Genomic DNA, 26,749 nt, shown 5'->3' with positions numbered 1-26,749 from the left:
AGTTTGCGCATTCTCCTTGTGTCTGCATGGGTTTCCTCCCGGGTGCTCTGGTTTCTTCCCACAGTCCAAAGATGTGTGGGTTGGGTTGATTGGCCATGCTAAAAATTGCCCTTAGTGTCCTGAAATGCGTAGGTTAGAGGGATTAGTGGGTGAATATGGGAGTCGGGCCTGGATGGGATTGTGGTCGGTGCAGACTTGATGGGCCAAATGGCCTCTTTCTGTACTGTAGGGTTTCTATGATTCTGATTGTCTGCAAGAGCTAGGTCAACTGGTCCCCTCTTTTCAAGTTTGTTAGTCACAAGTAGGCTTACATTAACACTAATGAAGTTACTGTGACAATCCCCTAGTCGCCACATTCTGGCACTTGTTCAGCTATGCCGAGGGAAAATTTAGCATGGCCAATTCACCTAACCTGCACATCTTTCAGACCATGAGGAAACCACGCAAACATGGAGAATGTGTCAAGTCCACAGTCACCCAAGGTGGGAATCGAACCTGGTCCCTGGCATTGAGGCAGCAGCGCTAACCACAGTGCCACTGTTCTCCCCATAAGCTCTACAGATTTTTACTGTTCAGCTGGTGATTTAATTTGTTTTACCACATCTTTAGGTATATTCCAGATCTTTCTCTTGGGTAGGAAAAAGGGGCAGATCCCAAGTCTACCACAGAAATCAAGGGGGTGATGGTCTCAGCCCACTGCGCTGTTTTTGTAGCACAGAAGGCGTTTCGTGTGCATTCCACTGAGTGCCACAGCCTCTGCACATCTCCAGCAACCTGATTTCTGGTGCCATCAGCTCCGTGCCAGAAATAGATACCGGAGCTGCATTAATGATTTTAAATTGCAGTTTTAATCTCTAGTGGGACTGAAATCTCTAGGCTAGCATCCCACCCGGCCAGACATGGTTCACTCCAGAGGGGTTTACTATAGCTCCCCACTTGCAGGGAACTGGCAGCCAGACCCTGCTGGTTTGAAGGGGGGCAATCGAGGCCTCCCAGAGTGTTGGGTGGTGCCCCTCAGCATTGCCACCTTGGCAGTGCCAGCCAGGGCCCCTGGCACTGCCCAAGGGGCAAAGCACCAATGCCCAGGGGGCACCTTGGCACTACCCAAGGGGGCTGGGGCCTAACGTGGTGGTGGGGGGAGGGGAAAGAGGGAGAAAGATCAGTGGGGGGTGGATTGGTGAGTGTGGGGAGGCCCCTCTGCACTCTGGCTGAGTGGAGGGAGACCTGTGATTGGGAGGCCAGCAGTGCAGGACTAATGTGCACGTGCCAATTTCGGCACAAGCACAGTGGCCTGCTCAGCACTGCTGCCAATCTCTCCAGCGGCAATCGGCCCTGCCCACTGAATTTCAGTGTGATTCACACTGGCACTCTGCAGTGCACAGTGTAGGACACTTGGAATGTTTTTGGGAGAATTGCCCTTCAAATTTGCATTATTTGGTATTCTTCTGAGCAAACTGGAACCCTCTGATTTAGATCACTCACAGCTGCCTCAGCACCAGGGCTCTGGGTTCGATGCTCAGGTCACTGTCTGTGGATTTCCTCTGGGTGCTCTAGTTTCCTCCCCCACCAGATGTGTGGGTTAGTTGGATTGACCATGCTAAATTACCCCTTTTGTCAGGGGGACTGGCTAGGGTAAGTGCATGGGGTTGTGGGGATAGGTCCCAAGTGGGATTGTGGTTGGTGCAGACTTGATGGGCCAAACCGCCTCCTTCTGTAGGGATTCTATAATTTTGAAAACCTATAAAATCTCCTCTACTGTTTCTCCTCGGGAAGATACCCACAATCTATCCATGTAACGGTAATCTCTCATTCCTGGAACCATTCTCATTTTTTCTGAACCCTCTTTAATGCCTTTATGTCCTCAAACTGTGCTGTCCAGAATTGGGCACGCTGCTCCAGTTTTGCCTTTATTTATAAAATCCAAAATTTTTAATTGCTTTCTCAACCTGCTCTGCCCCTTCCAGTGACTTGTGCATATGTACTGAAGGACTGTCTGCACCTGTATCCCCCTTTATTTTACTGTGCCTCTTTGTTCTCTCTACCAAAGTATTTCACTTCATCTGTCACGTGTCCATCCATTTCATCAGCCCATCTATGTCTTCTTGGAAGTTTCTTGTATATATCTCCTAGCTCATCCAATTTTGGATCATTTGCAAATTTTGAAATTGTGCTCTGGACACAAATCTCTGTCACTAATGCAGAGCAAGAATAGCATTGGTCTGATCACCAACTACTGAGGAACACCACTGTCTTCAGTCCAAGAAACAACAGTTCACCTGTTCACTATTGGGTGACATTTCATCAACTGCCTTTTGGGGCCTATGTACACACATCAACCTTCTGTTATCTCATCAAAAAAACCTCAATCAAGTTAGCCTTCAACAAATCAGCTGACTTTCCACAATATATCCATATTTGTCCAAATGACTATTTGTCCCAGATGGTCTTTTTCCATCACTGAGGCTAAATTGACTGATCTTTGCAGTCACTGGCTTACACATTTTATTTGACCATAGTTGCAATTCTCCAGTCCTGACACCACACCTGTATCTAGGGAAGATTGGAAGTCCCTCTGCAATTTCCACTCTTGCTTCCCTCATGTCTTCAGATGCATCTCATCTAATCTGGTGATTTATCTACTTTAACTGTGCTAACATGCAAACCAGAAGAAAAGTTAAGCAGCAGTTTTAATAGAAGCAGTGACCATAATATTTTGGCCTGTCAATATGAAAACAAGTGAAGTAATTCTGGAGTTTTGATTCATTTTCCTGAATGCCAACATAAATGCATGGATGCTATTTGCTTCAACCATTCTTTGCAGTTGGGAGTTCTACATTATTATTTTCCACACTAGTTTTGATTCCTCACCCATTTCCCTAATCCCACAAGCCCTTTTGGATTGGGGAAACATGGAGATGAGAATTTTGATGCATCTCTGAAGGAAAGTGTGGACAAATATTATAAAATCAGATTGTCAGCAGTTTTTTTAAAAAAAAGATTTAATTCAACTTTGTCCTCAAAGGTGACACCGTAGCATAGTGGTTAGCACTGCTGCCCCTCAGCACCAGGGACCTGGGTTCAATTCTGACCTGGAGTTTGCATGTTTTTCCTGTTCTGCATGGGGTTTCCCCTCAAACCAAAGATGTGCAGGTTAGGTGGTTTGGCCATGCTAAATTGCCCCTTAGTGTGCAAAGGTGTGTAGGCTAGATGGATTAGCCATGGTAAATACACGGGTAAGTTCTTTCAGAGTTGGTGCAGACTCTATGGGCAAATTGACTTCTGCACTAAATTCTATAGATTGCTTCCAAGCTTTCAAATTCTGCTCACTGATGGATGAACTTTGAAAGCACATCAGTTGGTATCAGACTTTGTAAAACCTCATTGCGTTAATGCAAAATAAAACTTAAAATATAGCAAGGCTTTGCCCAGAATAATTTCAACCATAATTTATCTCAAATTCATTGTTTCCACTTGTGGTGTATCAATACATTGATATTTGAGAGGAAAAAGTTGTGAAAAATGTACTTATTTGAAAATCTCAAACTTAATATCAAGGAATGATAGTCCACACTTCTAAGTTTCAGGACGTGTGGCAGGAATAAACGATAATTAAAAATTTATTTGCACTGGATTGGAGAAGGCTTAACTGTTCTCGTCTGCTTTTAATCATGTTGCAACATTCCATTTGTGTGAATGCACATTATGACCATAAGTGTAGTTTTTAATGTTCATTCATGAGATGTGGATGTTGCTGGTTGGAGCAGCATTTGTTGCCCATCCCTGATTGCCCTCTAACTGAGTGCTTGTGCAGCCACTGGAAATTGCAATCCCATTTACTCTTTAATAACAGGGAATGCTCATCTCTCCCTTTCTGCAAAATCCAAGTTATCTAATTACCAAGTGATTTGTGGGACTTGACTCACATTGCCCTATATCTATTTGCATAGTCGTGCAACAATAACACCCTTGTCCTGACTAAATATTGGTGACTTTCACAGGTCTACTTCTCCAATTTGTCAGAAGGTGGATCCAAAATCTGTGGCTGATTAGGCCAGATACAAATTATTGAGCTGTTTTGGCACAGTAAGATGCATGTGTAACAGATGTTATGGTTGGACTCCTTTAATCCATATGATTTATCTTCGGGTAATATAAAGCAAGAAACCATCACCATGGCAGTGCATTATCTTGCTCTGTCTATACATGATTTTCTATCTGACTGCTTACTTTGGTATTTCCATACTCGTCCATAAAAGCACCACAACATTCTATTTCACAAAGTTGGCTGTCTTCAAGTTATTCATGTTTGAAGATACCTTTGCTTGACTGTTTTATCTTGGTTCACACCAGAAAAGTGATAAGAATTTCCAACACAATGATTTATGATGTATTTTGTGATAGCTGCAACAACTTTAATAGGATTGTATACAGGGACCCGGGTTCGATTCCCAGCTTGGGTCACTGTCTGTGTAGGTTTCCTCCCAGTCTGGCAGATGTGCAGGTTGGGTGAATTGGCCATGCTAAATTCTCCCTCAGTGTACCCAAACAGGCACCACTGTGGCAACTAGGGGATTTTCACAGTAACTTCATTGCAGTGTTAATGTAAGATATTTGTGTATGATAATGTAAGAATACTTTAAAGTTTGTCACCAAAAGCAGGCCCAAATAGTCCGTGGCAGCATTTATTCTCCACTCCAGAATCCCCTCATCTTTCCTCCTCTAAATATTTTATCTTTCACCCTCTATTCCCATCTCCTCCATATTATCTTGCTTTCTTTTAAATGCATGGATGATATTTGCTTCAACTGTTCTTTGCAGTTGGGAGTTCTACATTATTACTATTGGATATAAAAATTTCTTTGGCATTCCCTTTTTTGGTGACTCGTATTGATTTCTAATTTTAGTATTCCCACCAGCAGAAAAATTTTCTCTATAACCATTCTACCAAAATTTTAATCTTAGAACCTTTATTAGTCTACCTGTCAGCCTTTTTTCATCAGAGGAAAAGAGACCTAACCTCCATTATGCACATGCATTTCTAGGATCAACCTTGTAAATCTTTTCACCTCTCCAGTGCCTCCTTCATTATGATCTGGTGACCAGAGCTGCATGCAGCTCTGTTCCTCTACAAATAAAGCCTAATGTTGGTTTGTTTTTTAAAGGCCTTGGCAACTAGTTATGCAGCTTGTAGTGATTGATGTATTTGTACTTTGAGATACCTTTGTTCCTGGACTCTCACACCCTAATGAACTGCTTATTTTGTTTGCTCTTCAGGGAAAACACCATCGCCACTAATTCTAGGGCATCTGATTTTTACTTTATAAAATCATAGAACTATACAGCTCAGAAGGTCACTTGGCCCATTGTACTTGTGCCCACTCTTGGGTAGAGCTATCTAATTAGTCTCTCCCTATTGTCTGCCTCCACAGCTCCACAAATTTGTCCCCTTTAAGAATCTATCGAGTTGAACCCCCAAATCTTGCTATTCAGCCAGATTCCATCATATCCTGCCAAGGATATCCTAACATGCTGTCATCCCCCACCCCAGAGTCTTTTCTGAACTTGTTGGAGCACACTGCTGAATAGTAATTTTTTTAGTAGTATTTAAAAGAACAAGTGATTTATCTCATTTCCCAGCGAATATTTATCTCAATCAAAATCACTAGCAGATTATCTGGTTATTATAACATGGATTGTGGGAAATGCTTTGTATGAATTGCCACATTTTCTGTTCTAACACTAACACTTCTAAAGTATCTCAATGTCATGAATGGTGCTGCGTGAATGCATTGTTTTTTAAACTGCAGATGCAGTGAAATTATGTTTGTTTCCTTTATAGTCAACTGGGACACTGTCTGGAGGCCAAGTACAACCAAAAAGTTTGTGGTGCACACCAATATGAATCGAAATGTGGGATTGATACGGTTATTCCCAGGAATCACTGTTGCTACGGTAAATAATTAAAGATTTTGGAGTTTTGAAATTGCAGGCTGGATTTTCCTCTTCAAAACAGGAACTGGGAGTCCAGCTATTTCCTTGTGTCATGATCCTGCCTCCTGAGTGGTCATGCACTCCCAACATATTTCAGCCCACATAGCTGGGGCAGGCTGGAGTTCAAGGTGCCCCAAGCAGAAACAGCTGTGGATACAGAATTGAGTAGGTTAGAAGATCCACCTCTGTTCCCTGAGACATTGGACAAGTGTGAGGTACCCTCATCCACTTCAACTGGTATGTCCATTCAGCACCCTCATTATCCCCATACCCTTCATGGGCTCCCATATCTCACAATTTCTTCATGCCCTCATCACTCCCATCCCCACACAGCCAATATCCATTATTTTCAGAATTCTTGAACCCTAAATCAGCTGTCATTCAAATGTTTTGAAAACATGGCCATAATCCTATCGTGCACAATTGTCAAGATTTTAAAAAATCACTTTCTTTGACAGCTATATCGAAAACCCTTGTTGAGCTGAATCCACTATTAGAATTTGGAGCTTAGCCAACAAGTCGTAATGACTTTCAGAGCTACATAAACACAACCTCCAAACCTGAATACATTTAAGCATTGAGTAATTCAAAGAGCTTCACTATCAGTTAAAGCTTTGAAGCAGGGTAATGGATGTCTGAGCTGTCATTCAATTAAAAGCCTAAATTACAGGGGACAATTGATAGTCAAATCTGGAACACTTGATATTCAATCAGAAGAGCAATTTATCCAATGGATAATGTCCTCCAACGTATCAGAGTTTCTACTTTCACAATGCTGGTCAATTTTGTGGTCACAACTTATAACAGTCTTAAGTCACTGCCCTGATTTAACTTGCTGTATAATATTTAATTTTTTAAAAATACTTTTCCAATTCAATCAAATCCAGTTCAGAGTCTCAACAAGTTGAGACATTTCAGATCCAGGCTGACAGGACAGGGCAAGCGACCAAACCACCCTGTCCTGGGCCTGATCTACATGAGCCAAGCTGATTGGAGAAGGGGGAGGTTCTTCAAGACTTGAGCTCATTTGCATCTTAGCCAAAAGGCTGAGATGCCGCTTTTAAAAATGGCTTCATATGAAACATATGAAGCTTCAATGTAACCTAATGACCTCAACCAAGTGCAGCATCCTCTCCATACTACACTTGATCTCAGCCAAAAGGCCGAGAAGCGATATTTAATTATGACATGTAAAATTGGCAACACCTTTTTGAAGTTTAAAAGGTTTGACTCCAGACTAGGGTTCCCCCATGATTTATGACACCACCTGGTGTGTACTACATTGTTTTCAGAAATGGGTTCAATTTGATGAAAATTGAAGGTGGCCTGAAATGCCCAACCCCACCACTTGAGCTGTGATTACTGCATACAGCTTTGCAACCCCACATTCCTGTCCTATACTGCTGAAAATTGCTCAAGGCAGGAATCTGGGAATTGGCCCTGCCTCTGAACAGGAAAATCCTGTTTTACATATCCATTTAAAAATGGGCATGTATAATATTTTTAGAAGGTTGGCAACAAGGACAATTACAAAATGGCAGGTATTGGTAACAACAGTGAGATATATGCTATCAAAGTGACCAGATTATTTGAGCAAACAAAATTGCTCTGCATTGAAATGACAAACATGTGGGATGAGCTGGGCCGGGATTTACAAAAATCTGGTATGCAGAATACAAAATCTTCAGGATTCAGGTCAACACCCTTGAGCCAACCCACCTTAATGAATAATTCTGCATCGGTTTTAAAACAAGTCAATTATTTAATGGTTCTGTCACACAATAGTTAACTTTGATACATAAAACAATGTTTGATTACACCAAATGCAACTGAAAAGGTTTGTCGTGTAAACTTATTGCTTGGTCTTGACAAAATAGCAGCTTTTACAATGTTCTTGAGCAAGCCCTCTACTGCTGTCTTTTAGCCATATCTATGCAAAATCATTTTTGGAGGATGCATCTTTTTGAATTGAATGAATTTTTGTCTTTGAACCCCCGATTTTCTGTGTAATTACAAAAGTAGAGTTGCAAAAGAACAAACAGCTGTTTTTTATTAAGTGCATTACTGGAGGGAACATCATAAACAAGATCATACTCTGCACCAAATGGCAAGTCACATAACCTCACTGGCAGAGGCCTGGGAAGAGTACACTACAGCCAATTGTGCCTGTTGCATGCAAATTAAAAGGAGGAAGTTCACTTAAAAATAGAACTAAAATTTCAATTTGAGCCCAGTTGATGTGGCAACTTTCAAGTAGCAGAGCAAGTCTGGAGCTCTGCAATTTTAGTAGAAAGGGAGATTAAATCCTGGGAAAATTAAGGGAAATGTCAATTTCTGAGTCTGCCATTTATCCATCCCATATTAATTCTTGACTCAAATTTCATTGTGTGAGAGCCACCTTTTTTCTACCTGACCCTCCCCAAGCCTGCTGTTGCTTTCAGGGGTGGGATGCCTAGGGTAGGAGTCCATTCTTGGGCAGATGGGGAATTTCTGCCTGTAATTCCATCAGAATCATCGGATCCCTACAGTGCAGGAAGAGGCCATTTGGCCCATCAAGTCTGCACTGATTCTCCGACCCAGAGTATCTTCACCCAGACCCAAATCCTTCCCTATCCCACATGTTAACCCCACTAATCCCCCAAACCTACACAGCGGCATGGTGGCACATTGGTTAGCATTTCTGCCTCTCAGCACTGGAGACCCAGGTTCGATTCCATCCTTGGGTGGCTGTGGAGTTTGAACCTTCTCCCTGTGTCCGTTTACTGCGGATGCTCAGGATTCCTTCCACAGTCCAAAGCTGACATACAATAGAATCCTGCAATGCAGAAGGAGGCCATTCGGCCCATCAAGTTTGCACCCACCCAGGCCCTAACCCAACAACCCTATGCATTTACCCTAGTTGGCTTCCCTGACACCTAAGGGGCAATTTAGCATGATTTCTATTTTGAACATGTGCAGTGATTGAACTTTCACAACTCTGGGGTAAAAAATTCCAAAGATTCATCACCCTCTGAATAAAGAAATTTCTCCTTGGCTCAGTCCTTAGTTCTGCTCCTTATTCTGAGACTGTTCTAGACACTCCAGGTGGGGGAAATCATCCTATCCAGATCTGTTGCAGGTGAGATCACATCAATCTATAAAACCCCAAGATTACAGGCTCAGTTTCCTCCATCTCTCCTCATAAAACAATTCTACACACTCTCATCTGTCACCATTTAAGAAATCCTACACTTGTTTTCTCAAACTCTGGATAACTTCAATTTGTTTACTCGGCCTGTCTTGCACCCCCTTGAAGCCTCCTTGCATCTGCCTCACAATTTAAATGATCTCGTACCTGGGATCTGGGTGGAAGCCAGTGCAGGTGACCTGCAGTACAGTTTCAACAATGAATCAAAGATGCTAACATCTCCAAGTAATCAAGCCCATGGTTGCATTCAATTTTTTTGGAAAAAATTTAATATTTGAATAGCTATGGGCTTCAAGTGTAGATGTAGTTATTGATATAAGGTGTATTAGATTTGAATCCGTACTTGGGATGAGTCATGATGTGGAGATGCTAGTGTTGGACTCGGGTAGGCACTAAAGTCTCAACTCTAGGTTAAAGTCCAACAGGTTTATCTGGTAGCATGAGCTTTCAGAGCTTTGCTCTTTCTTCGGGTGAGTGGAAATTGGATTCACAAACAAGGCATATATAGACACAAACTCAATTACAAGGTAATGGATGGAATGCAAGTCTTGACGGGTAATTAAGTCTTTTTACAGGTACAGGCAATGAGTGAAGTTGCTGAGGCATTGATGTTTTTGACCTCTAATCCACACTTTGATTAATATGTCCTACATAAGAGCTGTGGGAATCACTTACAAATAGCTTCTGAACTATAAGTATAGATTCAGCTGAGCCTCTTATGTTTGTTCATGGGATATGGGTGTTACTGGCAAAGTCAGCATTTATTGCCCTTGAGCAAGTGGTTTTTTCATTAACAGGATGTTGACATCACTGGCTGTGCCAGCATTTGTTGCTCATCCCTAATTGCCCTTGAACTGTGGCTTGCTAAGCCATTTCAGAGGGTATTTTGGATTTGACCACAATGCTGCAGGTCTGGAGTCATATGTAGGCCAGACAAATTGCCTTCGCTAATTAGTGAACCAGATAGGACTTTACTATCAACAATGGCTTCATGGTGATCTTTAGAATTTTATGCCTGATTTTTATTAAATTCAAATTTTACCATTAATCCAGTGACTATGCCGCCACCTTGAACCACACAGTCCATGTGGTGTAGGCACATTCCTAGTACTGTTAGGGAGGGAGTTCTGGTGACAGTGCAGGAACAGTGTTATGATTCCAAATCAGGATGGTGTGGCTTGGAGAGGAACTTGCATGGGTGTTCCCATGCATCTGGTGCTATTGTTTGTGTTGGAGTTTGCAGAATTGGGTGTTGTCCAAGGGGCCTCGGTGAGTGACTGAAGTGCATCTTGTATGTGATGCACAATGGTGCCCTGGTTGGGGATGGGATGTCAGTCAAGCTGGTTACATTTGTATTTGATGGTGTTGGGACTGCACTCATCCAGACAAATGCATAGTATTCCATTACATTCCTGACTTGTGCATTATAGATGGTGGGCAGACTTGGAGGCAGCAAAATCCCAGCCTCTGACACTTTGTACAACACGAAATTCATGTCCTCATCTTTGGAGATAAGATCTCCTATTGCTTTCAAAAGATTAATTTGGTGGTTAAAAGTGTTTGGGCTTCACAATTGTTTGACGCAGTGGTGTTCATTAATTCTCAAACATAAGAAACCTGTTTGTGATTTTTGGGGACACTTTGTACTTACTGCTGCATCCTCTTTTCAGGTACAAGCATTTCTGCAACCACCAATGGAAGGAATTGTGTTGGAGACATATGGAACGGGTAATGCCCCAGATAACCGCCCTGATATATTGGAGGAATTCAAGAAAGCCATTGATCGTGGAGTGGTGTTGTTAAACTGCACTCAGTGTTTGAGGGGCTGTGTTAGTCAGTCATATGCAACAGGAAAGGTGAGTAACTGATCTTCTTGAATACCATGCCTAGGATTTCCCTTTGGCTGCACTTAATTTTTAAAATCTATTTCATGAGTAGACCATTGACGGGGAGTACAGGTGGATAATCTTGTCCACCAACCATTACTTCCTCCTTCAAAAAATGGTTAAATTAGAAAATGGTTTTTGGCTTAAAGGTTAAATAATTCTGCACTGATTCTTCAAGTAACAATGTAATGGTCTGGGCTTTTGTCTGAGGTAAGGTGGCAGAGGAAGTGAAGGAGATAAGGCAAGCAATTCTACCTTCCTCTGAAATGCTAACCCTCACTATATTGGTTTTCCAACCCTGCAATTATTGGTGGTGGAGGTAATGCCCCCCTCATGCCTGCAAGATTAGAGTGCAGCCTCGGCACCCTGTACTGGTAGGAGGCTGATGGCTCACTGCTCGCACTCTTGCCTCTGAACCAGAAGTTGGTGTATTCCAGTCTCATTCCAGGTCATGAACACAAATCAAAGCTGAAACTTGCTGTGCTGTTCCAAGTGCTATCTTTTGGATGACAATTTATTTGGAAGGCCACTCTGCTTATCAGGTTGACACATTAATGATCCCTAGGCATTATTGTGATAAAGGGCTATCCTGGCCAATATTTATCCCTTCAGTTATTTAGTCATTATGACACTGCTGTTTGTAGGAGATTGCAATACACATCTGCTACCATATTTCCTACATTCCAACAGTCACTGCAGTTCCACTTGTACTGGCAAATTGCGCTTGGGTTTCTTTGTACCCCAAATTGTTTCGGGTGGTTAGTCACTTATAATAAACAGAACTCTAGCATGGGATGATTGTGACATGGTTCAACTAGTTATTCAGAGGCCCAAGCTAATACTGAGGGCATGGGTTTCAATCCTATCACAGCACCTGGTAATTTAAATTCAATTAATCTAAACAATCTGCAGTTGAAAGCCAGTGTCGGTAATGGTGACCATGAAACTATCATTGTTTTAATAACCCATCTGTTTCACTGTTTCCCTTCAGGGAAAGGAATTCTACTGTTCTTACCTGGTCTGGCCTACATGACTCCAGACTCAGCATTGTGGTCCACTCATAACTACTCAAGCAATTGGAGATGGGCAACAATTGCTGGCCTTGCCAACAATGCCCACATCCAATGAAAGAATGAATTTAACAAGTTCTAAAGCCCCTAGCCAGGATGTTGGAGGCGAGCATTGGCGTAAATGATTTAACTTCATTTTGGGGCCACTTCTACCCTGTTTACACTCTAAGGGTAATACCATCAGCTATAATGTGTTTAAATCAGATGTGTTCATAGAACTATTATCTTAATTTCTGTTTTTGACTGTCAATTTAAAATATTAGCAGTTAAAAAAATTCTTCAGCTGCTCTTTTGGCACAACTGTCTAAAAGATTACTTTGACACAAGTATCCAATTGAATCTGTCACTCCGGTTGATTACAGGACAGGATGCAGTAGAGTTCTAAAATTATCTCCAGTTCAGTAGCTCCATGTTGAACTTGTGATATTTGTAATCTGTCTGAAGTGTAAAATCGATTGCTGAATATTTGAGCTATTGACTATCAGCACTAATCTAACATTGATTCCAATTTGTATTTTCAGATCTATGATGTGCTCTCTCTCAATTAATTTATTTCACCATAAAGTAGAAGTTCCTACTAGGATTTGTTTCAGGTTCTGTTAATTTTTTGATTTCAGGCTCTCTCAGATGTAGGTCTCATTCCTGGATGTGATATGACACCTGAAGCTGCTTTGGCCAAACTGTCCTATGTACTGGGTAAGGCAGAACTGGGCATACAGGAGAAGAGAAAGGTAATGTGTTTCAGTCACAAAACAATGTTCCAGTGCATGGTCTACAAGCTTGCTTTTAGTTCTGAGCTGGCATCTCCAGATTTACACCATATATTTTTATTGAGCTGTTCACCACAAGGACAGTCCAGTATCTTGCCAGTAAATATTTTTCTCCCTTCCATCCATGTGATGAAGCATCTTGTGCTGGATTGTTCCCATGCAATTAATTTTAGTTCATCACCTCTGAACCCAGTCCCAACAGCATCACAAATCAAGCCTGTGGTCTGTTATTGACAATAGCCCAACAAGATAAGAACTTGGCATATGGAATATCAGGACGTGTTTATGCTTAATATTGGAGTACTGTAGCACCTACCTTGTATGTTTCTATCTCTGGGGAATAGATTTGTGCAAGGAGAAGGGCTTTCGTTTAGATTCGATAGTGACCTGGAATTTCTTTAAAGTAAACAGCAAGTTAGGATTTGGAGTGACTCAATGTAGTTTTCCTGCCCCTGAACCAGAAGGTCCTGGGTTCAAGACCTGCTTCAGGATTTGGTCACAAAAGAACCCAGCCACAGATTCAGGCAGGCCAGATGCATTGTCCCCAGTCTGGATAAATGAGGAGGGTTGGTAGTAGGAAGGCATCCAGCTACAAAAATTTAAGGGGTGAGTAGCAAGTCATGCCAGAATTGGTGCAAAGTTACAGGAAACTTAAACTAGTAATGTATTATAGTTGAGCAGCAATATAAATGTGTAGTTTCACACTCTAGCCTCTCCTGTCCAGAATGTTTGGGACCAAGTTGTTTCTGAATTCTAACAATTTCCTGGATTACAGAATGACATTAGAATGCTTAACCACATGTCAACTGGAAGACATGTAAATGTTTACCTGAAACATAATATTATAATGAAAATGGTTTTACTTGGCCAAATGTTGGTAATGCTTTCCCCCTCCCAAAGTGTTATGTTAAAATGATGCCAGTGATCAAGAGGGAGAAGGTGTTTATTCTATCCTAGGACTTGTTTGGGCCTGTTCAAAAAAAATTCCAGACAACTGGTTTCTGAACAATAGATTTTCAGAACCGAGGTTAGTGTGTAAATGTCATTGCAGATTCAATAAATCTTGATTTCTGGGGTGGCAAATTCATTTAACTGTTGGCATAAGCATTTTAACATTTCATATTGGATTAAAATTGAACTTTTTCTCAATTCTTTGAAAATTGTGATCCTTAGCTTAAGTACAAGAAAAAGTACTTGCATCATTTGATTTCCTTTTGGAGGAAAGTTTTCCACAAAACATGCAAGAATACAGAAGTGGGAAACCTAGATAAATTTATTTCATATGAAGAGACTACAACTATTAAAATGAGAATCACTTTTTTGATTCAAATGTACAATTTGATCTTTAAGTGAATTAAATATGAATTGAGGATTGGCTAACAGGACGAGAGGTTGGGGGGAGAGAAGAGAACCCGTAACTAGTGGAGTGCCACAAGGATCAGTGTTGGGGTCACAATTATTTACAATATATATTGATTTGGACAAGAGTTGTCAATGTACTATGGAGGGATTTTGAGAGGTTGAGTAGGTTGGGCCAATTCTCATTTCGAAGAATGTGACTTTATTGAGACAAGATTCTTGGGGCTTGACAGGTTTTTCTTTGAGTGTAGACCAGAGAGCAGACTCCAAGTAATAGCTTGTCTAAGACAGGTGATTTGATTTATTACTGTCATGTATTAATATACAGTGAGAAGTATTGTTTCTTGTGCGCTATACCAAGCATACTGTTGATGGAGAAGGAAACGAGAGAATGCAGTTAGTCATACGCTCAGGTGTAGAGATCAACTTAATGCAAGGTAATTCCATTTAAAAATCTGACGGCAGCAGGGAACAAGCTGTTCTTGAGTCAGCTGGTACGTGGCCTCAGACTTTTCCATCTTTTTCCCAACAGAAGAAGGTGGAATAGTGAATGTCCAGGATGCATGGGGTCCTTAATTATGCTGGCTGCTTTGCCGAGGCAGTGGGAAGTGTAGACGGTCAATGGATAGGAGGTTGGTTTGCGTGATGAATTGGGCTACATTCACTACCTTTTGTAATTCCTTGTGGTCTTGGGCCAAACAGGAACCATACCAAGCTGTGATAGAACCAGAAAGAATGCTTTCTATGGTGCATCTGTAAAAGTTGGTGAGAGTTGTAGCTGACATGCCAAATTTCCTTAGTCTTCTGAGAAAGTAGAGGCATTAGTGGGCTTCCTTAACTATAGTGTCAGCATTGGGGGGGGGGGGCAATCAGGACAGGTTGTTCATGATCTGGACACCTAAACTTGAAGCACTCGACCCTTTTATTTCATCCCCATTTAATGTAGACCGAGGCATGTTCTCCTTCACACTTCCTGAAGTCAATTGTCTCCTTTGTTTTGTTGACATCAAGGGAGAGATTATTGTTGCTGCACCAGATTCTCTCTCATTCCTGTACTGTCTCATCATTGTTTGAGATCCAATCCACTGGTGTCATCAGCAAACTTGAAAATCAAATTGGAGGGGAAATAAAATCAAATTATCGTGGTAGATCAGTCATGATCTCATTGATGGAGCAAACATGATGGCTGAATGGCCTACTACTGCTCCTACATCTTATGGTCTTACAGAAGCTACTTGATGTAGTGATATACTTGGAATATTTAAGGCACTATTATACTTGGGTGAAAAGGATGACCTAAGTGCACCAGATAGAGGAAAATCAAATAGAATTTTTAAACCAGACTGGACAAATTTTAATCTGTTGGTTTATGGATGGAAAACTGGGCTTTGGTAAACATATACGGTTCTCCTCACTTTTTTTTGCTCATTCCTTTAAACTCCAGTATCCATGCCCAAGAGGAAAATTTGCCTTTGTGTAGTTAATGTGACAAACATTATGGAGCAGAGCCTCTTGTAGCATGTCTGGTTGGTCAGATGTTTTTGTATATCCTTCAATTGAAAAATATTTATATCTGTTGTGATTGAGCCAATAACAGCATGACAAAAGGAACTGGGACCTCGGTAACCAATGGGATTTAAGGATTCAGATAGACCAAGCAAGGCAGGTGGATTAGAGTGGACAAATTCAATGCCAAATCAAGTACAATAAAAATGTAGAAAGGGAAAGGAGATTGGATTGAAGGCAGAAAGGGAAAGAGCAAAGATTTTAAACTTTGACATTCTTTAATCCCACAATATAGTCACTGCCTGAAGAAATGAGACTCCATACTTTTAATAATTCATTCTCTAGATCAGAGGTTAATTGACAGTCACTAGCAATCATTTCATTAAAAGGATACTTAGACTGTTAAACGCTAGACCTGCTTTTCTGTAGTTTGTTTATTGGGCAAATGTAACAACTGATATTAAGTAGATGCAGGGTGAGATGCTGTTTTCACAAAGCCAAGTGTAGTGGAAACCATCCAATGACACGGTGATTCTTAATTCACAGGGTATATCGTCACCATAAGTTGTGGGTGATTTTTGCTCGTTGTTTTCTCATTAATTTTAGTCTATTTTTGTTTGGTTTTAATTTTATCTTCACTTGATCTTTTTTTTGCTGTTGGCTTAATTGCATTCACCATTCCTAGATGTTACAAACAATTGCAAGCTTTGATTTGAGATTTTGGCTTGCATAAATGTGACTTTTGCATTTGATGCAACAGATTTTTGATTTCTTCCAGATGCTATCTGAGAACTTGAGAGGAGAAATGACTGCAACACTTGGGGAGGCAAGGATCTCTCTTCGAGACAGTCGATTTATACAGGCAATTGCCAGGTCTCTCAGTGTCAGCTGCAAAGAGGTAAACTTTACAGCATCTGAATGATGTGCTGGAATTATAAATTGACCTTGCTATTTTACATTCTGATTTTGTAAATGCCTTTTAAAGACTGCTCATGTGCTAAAATGTTCCAATTGGGAGCTGAAAGTGGTGAAATGATTCATATGCCTATGTTGTGCTGCTCTTGAAAAACATTAATATTTGAATTATTTGTTTTTCACAGAATATTGAAAGATATTAATTGTAACCAGCTTCTGTTTTCTTTTAAAACAATAGGAACTGGAGGCCATCAGAGATGCTCTAACTCCTTCATTGGCTTGCGCAGCTGCAAAGGCCGGTGACATTGGTGCATTGGAAGCAATACTGGATATGGTAAAAGAAAAATTGCAATAAAACCAGCAAAATCAACTACAAAGCAGTGTTGGGAACACTCCAAATCAAGCAGTGGAGAAAACAGTTATCAATTCCAGCATGGATTCTTTGTGGAAATTTTTCTGTGAAGGATCTGAACTCTGCTTTCCCCAGAGACACTGTCTTGACCTGCTGAGTGTTTCCAGCATTTTCTGTTTGTTTTATGGAACGGAAAGATCTGTGGTGGTTTGGTCATTTCTGAATTTTCCAGTGGATTTTGATGGTTAAAGCTAGCTTTGTCATTTGACAGCTACAAGACTCAAAGCTATTTACATAGAAACCATGTTGCAGAAACTGATTATTTGTGCCAACTAATGTGTTTTTGATCTACCATACCTGCAGTAGGTTGAATCATGTTTTTACATTGCACTTTTCCATTATGGCTTTTTTAATTTAAAAGGTGCCTTATAACAATTGTTTGGAGTCGTGCCATATGCAAGAGTTTTAATACTGACAGAATTCTTGGACTTCTATTCTGGAGCACTGATGCACTTGGTGTAATGTGGCTAATACTGACACAAGCATCGAATTTTTTTTAAAAAGCTGATGAGTCAAAAATAACAGTAAACAAAATGTTAAACAATTCTTTATCCATGCTCTTGCATGGGCTTTCTAATTCCAATTAAAATTGCTTTAGCACCTCCTGAGTCTAGGGGAAATAAAATAGTCAGCATCTGTTCCCACCTCCGATCAATTCAGAAACTTCTCCCAGGAAGTTAATGCTTGTAGTTGTTGGATAAAGATATGATCAGTTTATAACTGTTGAATGATCTGCCAATAACCACAATCAATAGGTTTGCTCATAAAGATAGCGGTGTAAGTGTGGTATCCAAGTGCCACTAGAACTGTATCCTTGAGTCAGCAACTTGGAGGGGAAAGAAATAGTTGGTCTTTGAGGAAGTGGACGTGGGAGCAGAAGTTCCCAGTGAAGTTGAATATGACAGATTGCAAACTGTCTGGTTCAACCTGAGACACTAGACAAGGAGGCCAGTCAGTGGGGACAGCACAGATGTTTTGGCTTGGTAAAGATGAGTTTAATCTTCCCAATGTTCAGGAAACTAGTTCATCCAAGACTGGGGTGGCGGGGGGGGGAACCACCACAAAAGTCCATTTGGTCCATCAAGCCTACTTCTGCACACCATTTACAGTCTGTTCAGTCAGGACTTCATCTCATAGTTCCCTGAAGGAAAATTCTTCATAAACATCCTCCACTTTGATAATTCAAAGAACTGACTAATATTATATCGTGTTAATATTTAACCCTGGTCTCTGGCTTGCAAATCAATATTCATTCCCAGCCCAAGCAGTGTATATAATATAAAATGTTAATTATTATAATACATGAGTTTGTGATCTTGGAATGTCGATTTCTTAACATTCACTCTTCCCAGATATTTATCTGTCCTTAAAGGAGGCAAATAACACATCTGCTTTTGTCTAGCATCTGTTCAGTATTTGTACTGTTTTGGAATTAAGTTACTTCTGATCATTGGTCTCTCATGGTTTATGTTAAACTGATGTAAAACAAAAAATCATATAGATAACAGTCAGCATCTGAAAGAAAAGATGCTTTATGATCAAATTCAAAATATTAACCAATCATTTGCCTTAAACTTCAGTATTTTGTGCAATTACTGTTAAACTGTCAGTGCTGTTGATCTTATCTATTTTCCATCCTATCCTTCCCATCTCAGGGTATATTTAGAGGCAGATTGCCTAACACTTTATCATGTGTTTATACAATGATTAACAGGTTACTAGGGCATTGAATGCATCACGGCTGAGCTCAAGTTTATGCTCACTAGAGACCACACTTAAACGCAGGAATCCTGGGTTAGTGATCAGAAGCAGGGAGGGTTAGATACTACGGGAGCAGGCTAATACAGATCAAAAGCACCAATATGGCTTGCTCCTCTGTTGCAAATTCTAATTGAGCCTTGACACTTTTCCATTCAATTCTGGAAGACTCAGACCAATTCTGTATTCCAGTGGATTCATGTCAAGAGAACATTTGTGCCACATCTCCTAACAAGAGAGAACTGAACCATCTCCATGTCATTCCATGACATTACCATCACTGAATCCCGCACTCAGTATCTTTTAGGGTTACCATTTTAACTGGAAACTGAACTAGACCAGCAATATAAATACTGTGGCCACAAAAGTAATTCTGCAGTGAGTAACTTGCCTCCTGACTCCCCAGTGTCCCTCAATCTACAAGGCACAGATCAGGATTGTGATGGAGTATTCTCCCCTTGCCTGGATGAGTGCAGCTCTAACACTGAAGAAGCTTGACACCATCCAAGAAAAAGCTTAAATTTTCACCGCATCCACTCCCTCCACCATCACCGCACGGGGTAGCATTGTGTACATCTACAAAATGCACTGCAGCAAATTACCAAGGCTCCTTCCGCAGCACCTTGTAAATCTGCAATCTCTCTACCACCTTGCAGCAGATGCATGGGAACAGCAGCACCTGCAAGTTCTCATCCAAGCCACATCATAACTTGGAGCTATATTGCCGTTCCTTCAGTGTTGCTGGATTAAAGTCCTGGAACTTTTCCAAACAGTACTGTGGGTGTACCTACACCACATGGACTACAGCAGTTCAAGAGGCAGCTTACCACCTTAGAGTGCAGTTGTGGATGGGCAATAAAACTATTGGCCTAGCCAGTGATGCTCATGTTCTGTGAATAGAAAACAAATCGTATCAGGAATTGAATTTCAGGTCTCTGGTCAGTAGAGCTAGCTGCAACACAGGATGCATCCCTGTTTAGTTTGAATTACTATTGTAACAGTAGTAACTAAAATAAACAATAGTGAGTTTGAGGACAAACCTGGAGTTCACTCTGATGCTGATTTTTAAAAAAATGCTTTTCAGGGTGGTAACTTGTGCAGTGAGGATTATGATGGACGAACCCCACTCCATGTGGCAGCTTGTGAGGGACACCTGGAAGTTGTCAAGTATCTGCTCCGTCTTGGAGCCACTGTTTATGCCAAAGATCGATATGGTGATACACCCTTGAAGAATGCAGTGAGATTCAGGTACGCAAGTGTTTGGGGAACAAAGCAGTTTACTGCAAGTTTTTATTCTTTACAGGATGTGGGCATCACTGACTATGCCAGTATTTATTGCCCATCCCTAACTGCCCTCCATTTCAGAGGGCATTTGACAGTCAGCCACATTCCTGTGGATCTGGAGTCACGTAGGCCAGACCAGGGAAGGATGGCAGATTTCCTTCCCTAAAGGACATTAGTGAACCAGATGAGTTTTTACAACATTGAGTGGTTTCATCATTGCATTTCTAATTCCAGATTTTTATTGAAATCAAATTTCACCATGTCATGTTGGGATTTGAACCTAGGACCTCGGATCTTCTCTTGGGTCTCTGGATTACTAATCCAATGACAAGTTGTTGTCTTTGAAATATAACTCCTTTTTGTGGAGGTTTGTATGTTTGGTCCCATTTCATAACGGGGAGTAGTGAACCCAAAAAGCCATGGTAAATACTCTTGGTTAGTTCCCCAATAGAGGGAGTACTTTGTGGCCTCATCACCTTTCATTCCAACTCGGACCTTTTCTGTGTAGGCCAATGCCAGCAGTTCAGTTATTAACCTCCATGTTAGGCCTCCACCTCCCAAAGCTTATCGGAATCCAGTTCTTCAGGGTGCATTTGCCTCTAACTGGCTGGTCAGCTCCTAGTGATGTAATGGGATGATCATGATGGTGGGTTGCTTCTTGTCAACTGCATACCACAGCCCAGCATGCATCTGTGTTGAAATGCAATTCGGTTCCCTGGGTACAGCTGGAAGGACTTGGTTTTTGTAAAAATTCATGAAAATATAATGTTTGAATTTCAATTTATCAACTATTTTCTCAAACATTATCTTTATCTGCACCAAGTTGAAATTGGCCCAGGTTGTTATCTCCTTCTGTAGTTCCAGCTGATTTGATGCACATTTTTAAACTTGGACCACAAGGTCGAGTGAATGTAAGTGCTAACCACTAGCAACTGAATGCCTTCAGCTGAAAGAGGGGCAGCTTTGCAAGTTGTTGGTGAAATGATTTGGATTAGTGCTTTTGTGAAATTTGTGGAAATGCTTGTTTCTGGAGATGCTGTTAGTTCCTGGATTTGATGTGGCCTGTTATATCCTTGCAAGATGACAAGGGTTTTGGGATTCTATCCACAACAAATACTGCAACAGGTATCAGGGTGAGAGTTGGATTCCTTTGGGTTAACAAAACGGGACAATGCAACAGAGGCTGCATAGAGGGGAAACTCTGCAGCGGGAGGAAAGGGTGGAGGCATCGAGGATGCCTTCACTCAGGATTGGTTGCCTGAAAACTGCTAGTCTGATTCTTTTAGGATGGCAGGTCCACACCACCAATTCCCCACTTTCCCCCAGTGTCCTATTGATCAAAATCTTGCTAATAAGACTATCAACTTGCAATAACATCTTTATCAAACAACATATCCAATTTTAAAAGTGGAGGAACTATTCACCTTTTGTACCTTTTTCTGTCTTGTGGAACTGGGTGTCATGAGCTGACAATGGAGGGAAATGCTGACACTTCCTGTGGGCTGGTATCCATCGCCACAATGATCAATGGCTTGACAAATGTCAATTCTTAAACAGCAACCCACAGAACACTTAGTAGCTTCTTCACAGCACTTGTGGCAGAAGCTGCTGCTTGAGGACTTGCCTCTTCAAACATCAGCCATCTGAAATTGGATTTGTTTGCTGGCTGTTGCTCATAGTTGGAAGCATGCTGGAATTTGTCTTGCAGTTGTCTTTGCCAAGCTTAGTGTTACCCCAGTGGCTGAGGCTTGTCTGGTGGAAGGCTGTTGACTTTAATTGGTGAGGACTGTAGATAGTACAGGATGCTCTCCACCAACTCTGGGCCTTGAGTCCAGCTTCAGACTTGCACAGCAGCATTCTGGACTGGCTGGCCAAGAGGCATCAGCAAGAGGACTTGTGGAGCAGCAGGAGTAGAACAGCAATTGTGCTGAGTAAAGACAGCAAGTTTCTGCTCCATGGAACAACTGCCACATGCTCAGGACAGCACCTCAGTGGTCATAGTAATCTATTGGAGGGCATATTCTGGACTGTGGTGACATCCTGCATGCACTTTTGAGCACTGAGCCTCAGCAATGGATGGCAGCAAGCAGATTGCACAAACTCTGAACTTCCACTGCAGCATTGCTTGGAAGGGGACAGGTTCTGCTTGTGCTGCAGTAGAAAGTGACAATTAGATGCTGCATCATGGAAGGTCCACAGAGTTGGCCACACTGGAAAAGATTGGCTCCGGTCCTGATGCTCCGGTTCCAGACTCCTAAGCTCCTTGACAGTGCCAGGAGGTTGACAGGCCTGTGAATGCACAAAAGATCTTGGCATACAGGAGAACACTGAACATGTATACCATCTCCTGGAAGTCATCTGTCGCAGAGCTTTCATGTGACCTTGCCCTTTGTCTCTTTTTTTTCTTCTCTCTTTCTCACCTTTTTCTCTCAGATAGCAAGATGGTTGGGTGGGATTTGAAAAAGGTCATGTGACAGCAACACATTCTCAGATGCCAGATTCCATTGGCTCTGTTGCAGCTGGCATCAGGATGTAGAGAACCATTTCCTTCTTGGAGCTCAGGAAATGCATTTATGCTTGTCCTCCACCTGCTCTGCTCCCATTCATTATGAAACACTTGTCTTGCAAGAGAAAGAAGAATATCCTGACTGCTAGATACCCTGATGGGTGATCAGTGGGTGTGTGGTGCATTCAGCAGCTTGAGGTTCTTGATGTAGCAGGTAGGAGATAGCATGTAAAGATACATTCACAGAATTTGATCACCCTTGAGGTTGGTGATCTTGCAGCATTCTTGCCATGTCCACTGGGGCTAGATTCTGTGTATTTAATGTGCTAGCCACTTGCTCCCTTTTCCTTGAGGGTGATGAAGGTTTGCATTCCCCTGCCAAAAAAAGTCATCTCCTATTGCCCTCCACAAGCAATTCTTCCAGTGCCACATCAGTGGACAAGAGTCCTTTTTTCCCTCGTGCTGCATTTGTGCCTGACATTGCCACTCCTATGTGCACTAATCAGCAGCAGCTTCCCTTTTTAATGAGTATAGTTGCACTTCAGAAGGGCAGGCTGCCTTTAAGAGTAGCAGGCTAGCTGCACTGTGCTAATAGTACCTATTGCCAGACACAGATGCTTAACCCACCAGAACAATCAAATGGTTTAACATGCTGCCTGCCTCAGGGACAGATATGGGCTGCTCGTGCCTGAAAAGATGCCTAATTGAACTTTTTATCACCATGTTTGAGATATTGTTGGAGGAAGATAGCTGTTAAAGTTTTGTGCACAAGCAGTGCCAAAGTACATCAATGAGGCAACTAACAACAATTACCTAATGAGGATACTATGAAATGACTGCTGCTATGCTAATAAATACAATGATCAAGATGATTAGTAACACTAGCACATCTTGAACATAGTGCAGAATCAAAACTTGAGTGGGTTCGTTCTGTTGCTTGAAGCCTGTCAAGCACCAATGCAATGGTTTCAGTCTTCAGTTCCAAGCATGGTGTCATGAGCACAGTTGGGTTAGGTCACCAGTGCTTGAAAGGGTGTTTCAGTGGCAACTGTCCACTGAACCTTGCACCAAACCATCAAAATAATTTTGGGTGGGAAACTGGGACAACTTTAACCCCTTTTTTTGAGGGGTATGAGTACCCTTGGAACTCCAAAATGGCATCTATAGTGTCTGCATGCACATGGTGTGAATCCACTGGATGCCATATTGTTGCAGACATGAGCAAGCATGAAGTAGGAGAGCAACATTACGATGCCACACCAGTACTATTTTGGAGGTGTTCCCTTCATCTCAAACATCTGAACATGTGTTTAACAGTATGAAGTACCACATCAGAACTATGACATGGCAGTGGTTTGCACCAGGGACCCAGGTATGATTCCTGGCTTGGGTCACTGACTCTGCACAGACAATGTTCTGCCCATGCCAGCGTGTGTTTTTTCTCCAGGTGCTCCCCTTTCCTGCCACAGTCTGAAAGACATGCTGGTTAGGTGCATCGGCCATGCTAAATTCTCCCTCCGTACCCGAACAGGTGCCAGGATGTGGCAACTAGGGGATTTTCACGAACTTCATTGCAGTGTTAATGTAAGCCTGCTTATGACTAATGAGCTTAAACATATGAAGACATCCATTACAGGATTTCTTGTTGCTAGTTGTTTTACGTGCATGTGGGAGGAAAACACAAGTCAATGCTGCCACAAGAAATGTGATGGAGCAGGCTATTGACATGCTGATACAATGTGTGCACTAACTGATTGGAGGAGTCCTGCAGCACTCTAGCAAGTAGGTATCCAGATTCATGGTGCTTTGATGTACACTACACAATCTCTCCATGAGGAGATGGCCCTTGTCACCAGATGAGGAGGAATAAGGAAGTCAGTAACTATGACCGAACTCCCCACTTGCTAACGGACGCACCTTCCCTTCCCTCTGACACTGAGCATCAAAGCAGCTACTTAGCCACAACGTAAAATTAAACATCACCAGAAAATATACATTCAAAGCCAAACTTATAAAAGAAATCATACCACATTGTATTGGTTTTATTCTGGCTATTGTTTTCACTTTGTAAATGTTGGGTGTTTCCAATAATTGTTTTAATTGGCAGCAGTATTGGCAAATGCTGAAGAACTTTTAGCACACCAAGACTTCTGCACAAATTGAGATACAAGTGAAGTATTTCCCTTTGATTATGGCATGACAAGGAGAATGAACAAAGGCAACATAGGACAGGCTGCTAGAAGAGTGGGGTGAGAGAGGAGGTCTTGGGAGGAGGCATTATCCACTAGGGTGTTCAATTTAAATTCTCCTCTGTAAATATCAACAAGAAGCTGAAACATCTGCACATAAAGATGTCATCTCTGAAATCTGTTGCCTACTGCAGTGACAGCTGCATCCTCAAACAGGATAAGAATCACATTGCCATTAGCTTTGCAGATAAGTCTGGCAATCAACTTTTACTGCATCCAGTTCCTTCCAGGCTAGAGTTGGAGCTTCTGGCAAAATTTTGCTGTTTAGTGTTGCATGAGGGAGGTCATTGAGGCTCTATTCAAAGAGAACTAACTGTTTTTGCCAGCGACAAGCAGACAGAGCAACAGTGCAACTTTACAAGGATTGTAGGCATCTGCATTAGGCCAGAGTACCATTTGTGTACTGGCTTATTACTTTGTGAACACCATGTCAACTTCCAAATGACCTCTCACTGGTATCTTGTGCTACCTGCAACACCTGATTTCTATAACCCACTGGTAATACAACTTTATGAACGTCTGCCCATTTTTCATCCACCTGAATATGTTGTCTCCAGTTCCTCAAGGCATTTTTAAGGTAACATTCCAGTCTATATTCAGATTCTTCTGTGCATGCTTTCTGGTACAACTGCTTTTTCTCCATCTTTCTGTTGTAATTCTGCCAACTTTCCTGAACTAAAGTTATTCACATTCTCCACCTTGTCTTGTGATAAATCAAATATCTATTTTTGATCAGATGGTTGAGCAAGAACATGTATTAGTATACAGTGAAAAGTGTTTTTTTTGCATGCTATACAGACAAAGCGTACAGTTCATAGAGAAGGAAACGAGAGTGCAGAATGTAGCATTCTAGTCCTAGCTAGGGTGTAGAGAAAGATCAACTTGGTGCAAGGTAAGTCCAGTCAAAAGTCTGACAGCAGCAGGGAAGAAGCTGTTCTTGAGTCAGTTGGTACGTGACCTCAGACTTTTGTATCTTTCCCAAAGGAAGGTGGAAGAGTGCATGTCCAGGATGCATTGGGTCCTTAATTATGCTGGCTGCTTTGCCGAGGCAGTGGGAAGTGTAGACGAGGTCAATGGATGGGAGGCTGGTTTGCATGATGGATTGGGCTACATTCACGACCTTTTGTAATTCCTTGTGGTGTTGGGCAGAGCAGGAGCCAAACCAAGCTGTGATACAACCAAAAAAAATGCTTTCTATGGTGCATCTGTAGAAGTTCAACTTTATCTTCCTCTTTTGTTTCCTCCTCGTCTTAACCTGTGGTTTTGTGATCTTGTGACCTACCACACAGCCAGGAAAAATCCCAGGATATGCTCCCTGTAGCATTTTGTTTTTCCACTGGCTTTTCAACCACCATAGGCATCACTCCCACCTGTGATCCAACTAATCATTACCGAGGATAAACTGTATTCCTGAACAGTGACAATTCCTGATGTCAGAAAGCAAACTTCAATTTATTAACTAATAATCATCTGTCATTTCTGCTGCTAATATCAGTTTTAACCATCTGCTCTTCCACAAGTTCTCACTATGGGAAGTGATTTTTTTTAAACTCCAATAATGGTTTCCAGAAGAGCATTATAGGTCTGGTCCATTTTTCAAGGCCATTATCCACCTGTCAGTTACTTCGTTTGATCCTTGCCAATTTTATGTACAAGTGACCTGGTTCTTTTAGATTTCTAAACTGCTATTGTCTTGCATGAGTCCATATGCACTTTTTCATAATCATAATTCTGAGATACCTCTAATAGTGACACAAACTCCTTACTAGCTCTACTTACTAACTTTGTTTGAATCAACAATACCCACATGGTCTGTGCCCATTTTGTTTGCTTAGCTACTTTCTCGAATGAAAAGG

The 26,749-nt window shown here is 41.6% G+C and overlaps 1 protein-coding gene and 1 pseudogene across 1 annotated transcript in view; one reads left to right on the top strand and one right to left on the bottom strand.

Moving 5' to 3' along the window:
• Nucleotides 1-26,749, top strand: part of LOC144506762 (uncharacterized) — a 160,104-nt gene that overhangs the window by 45,073 nt on the left and 88,282 nt on the right. The window contains 6 exon segments of the mRNA XM_078233119.1: nt 5,840-5,952; nt 10,849-11,034; nt 12,752-12,865; nt 16,548-16,667; nt 16,923-17,018; nt 19,939-20,102. Of these exon segments, the coding sequence (XP_078089245.1) occupies nt 5,840-5,952; nt 10,849-11,034; nt 12,752-12,865; nt 16,548-16,667; nt 16,923-17,018; nt 19,939-20,102 (793 nt within the window).
• LOC144507443 (U2 spliceosomal RNA) lies at nt 6,993-7,166 on the bottom strand (annotated as a pseudogene).

The sequence above is a fragment of the Mustelus asterias genome, chromosome 18 (genome assembly GCF_964213995.1).
Source record: "Mustelus asterias chromosome 18, sMusAst1.hap1.1, whole genome shotgun sequence".
NCBI lineage: Eukaryota > Metazoa > Chordata > Chondrichthyes > Carcharhiniformes > Triakidae > Mustelus > Mustelus asterias.
The sequence above is the reverse complement of the archived record's forward strand: the minus strand, read 5'-3'. Positions and strand labels throughout refer to the sequence as shown.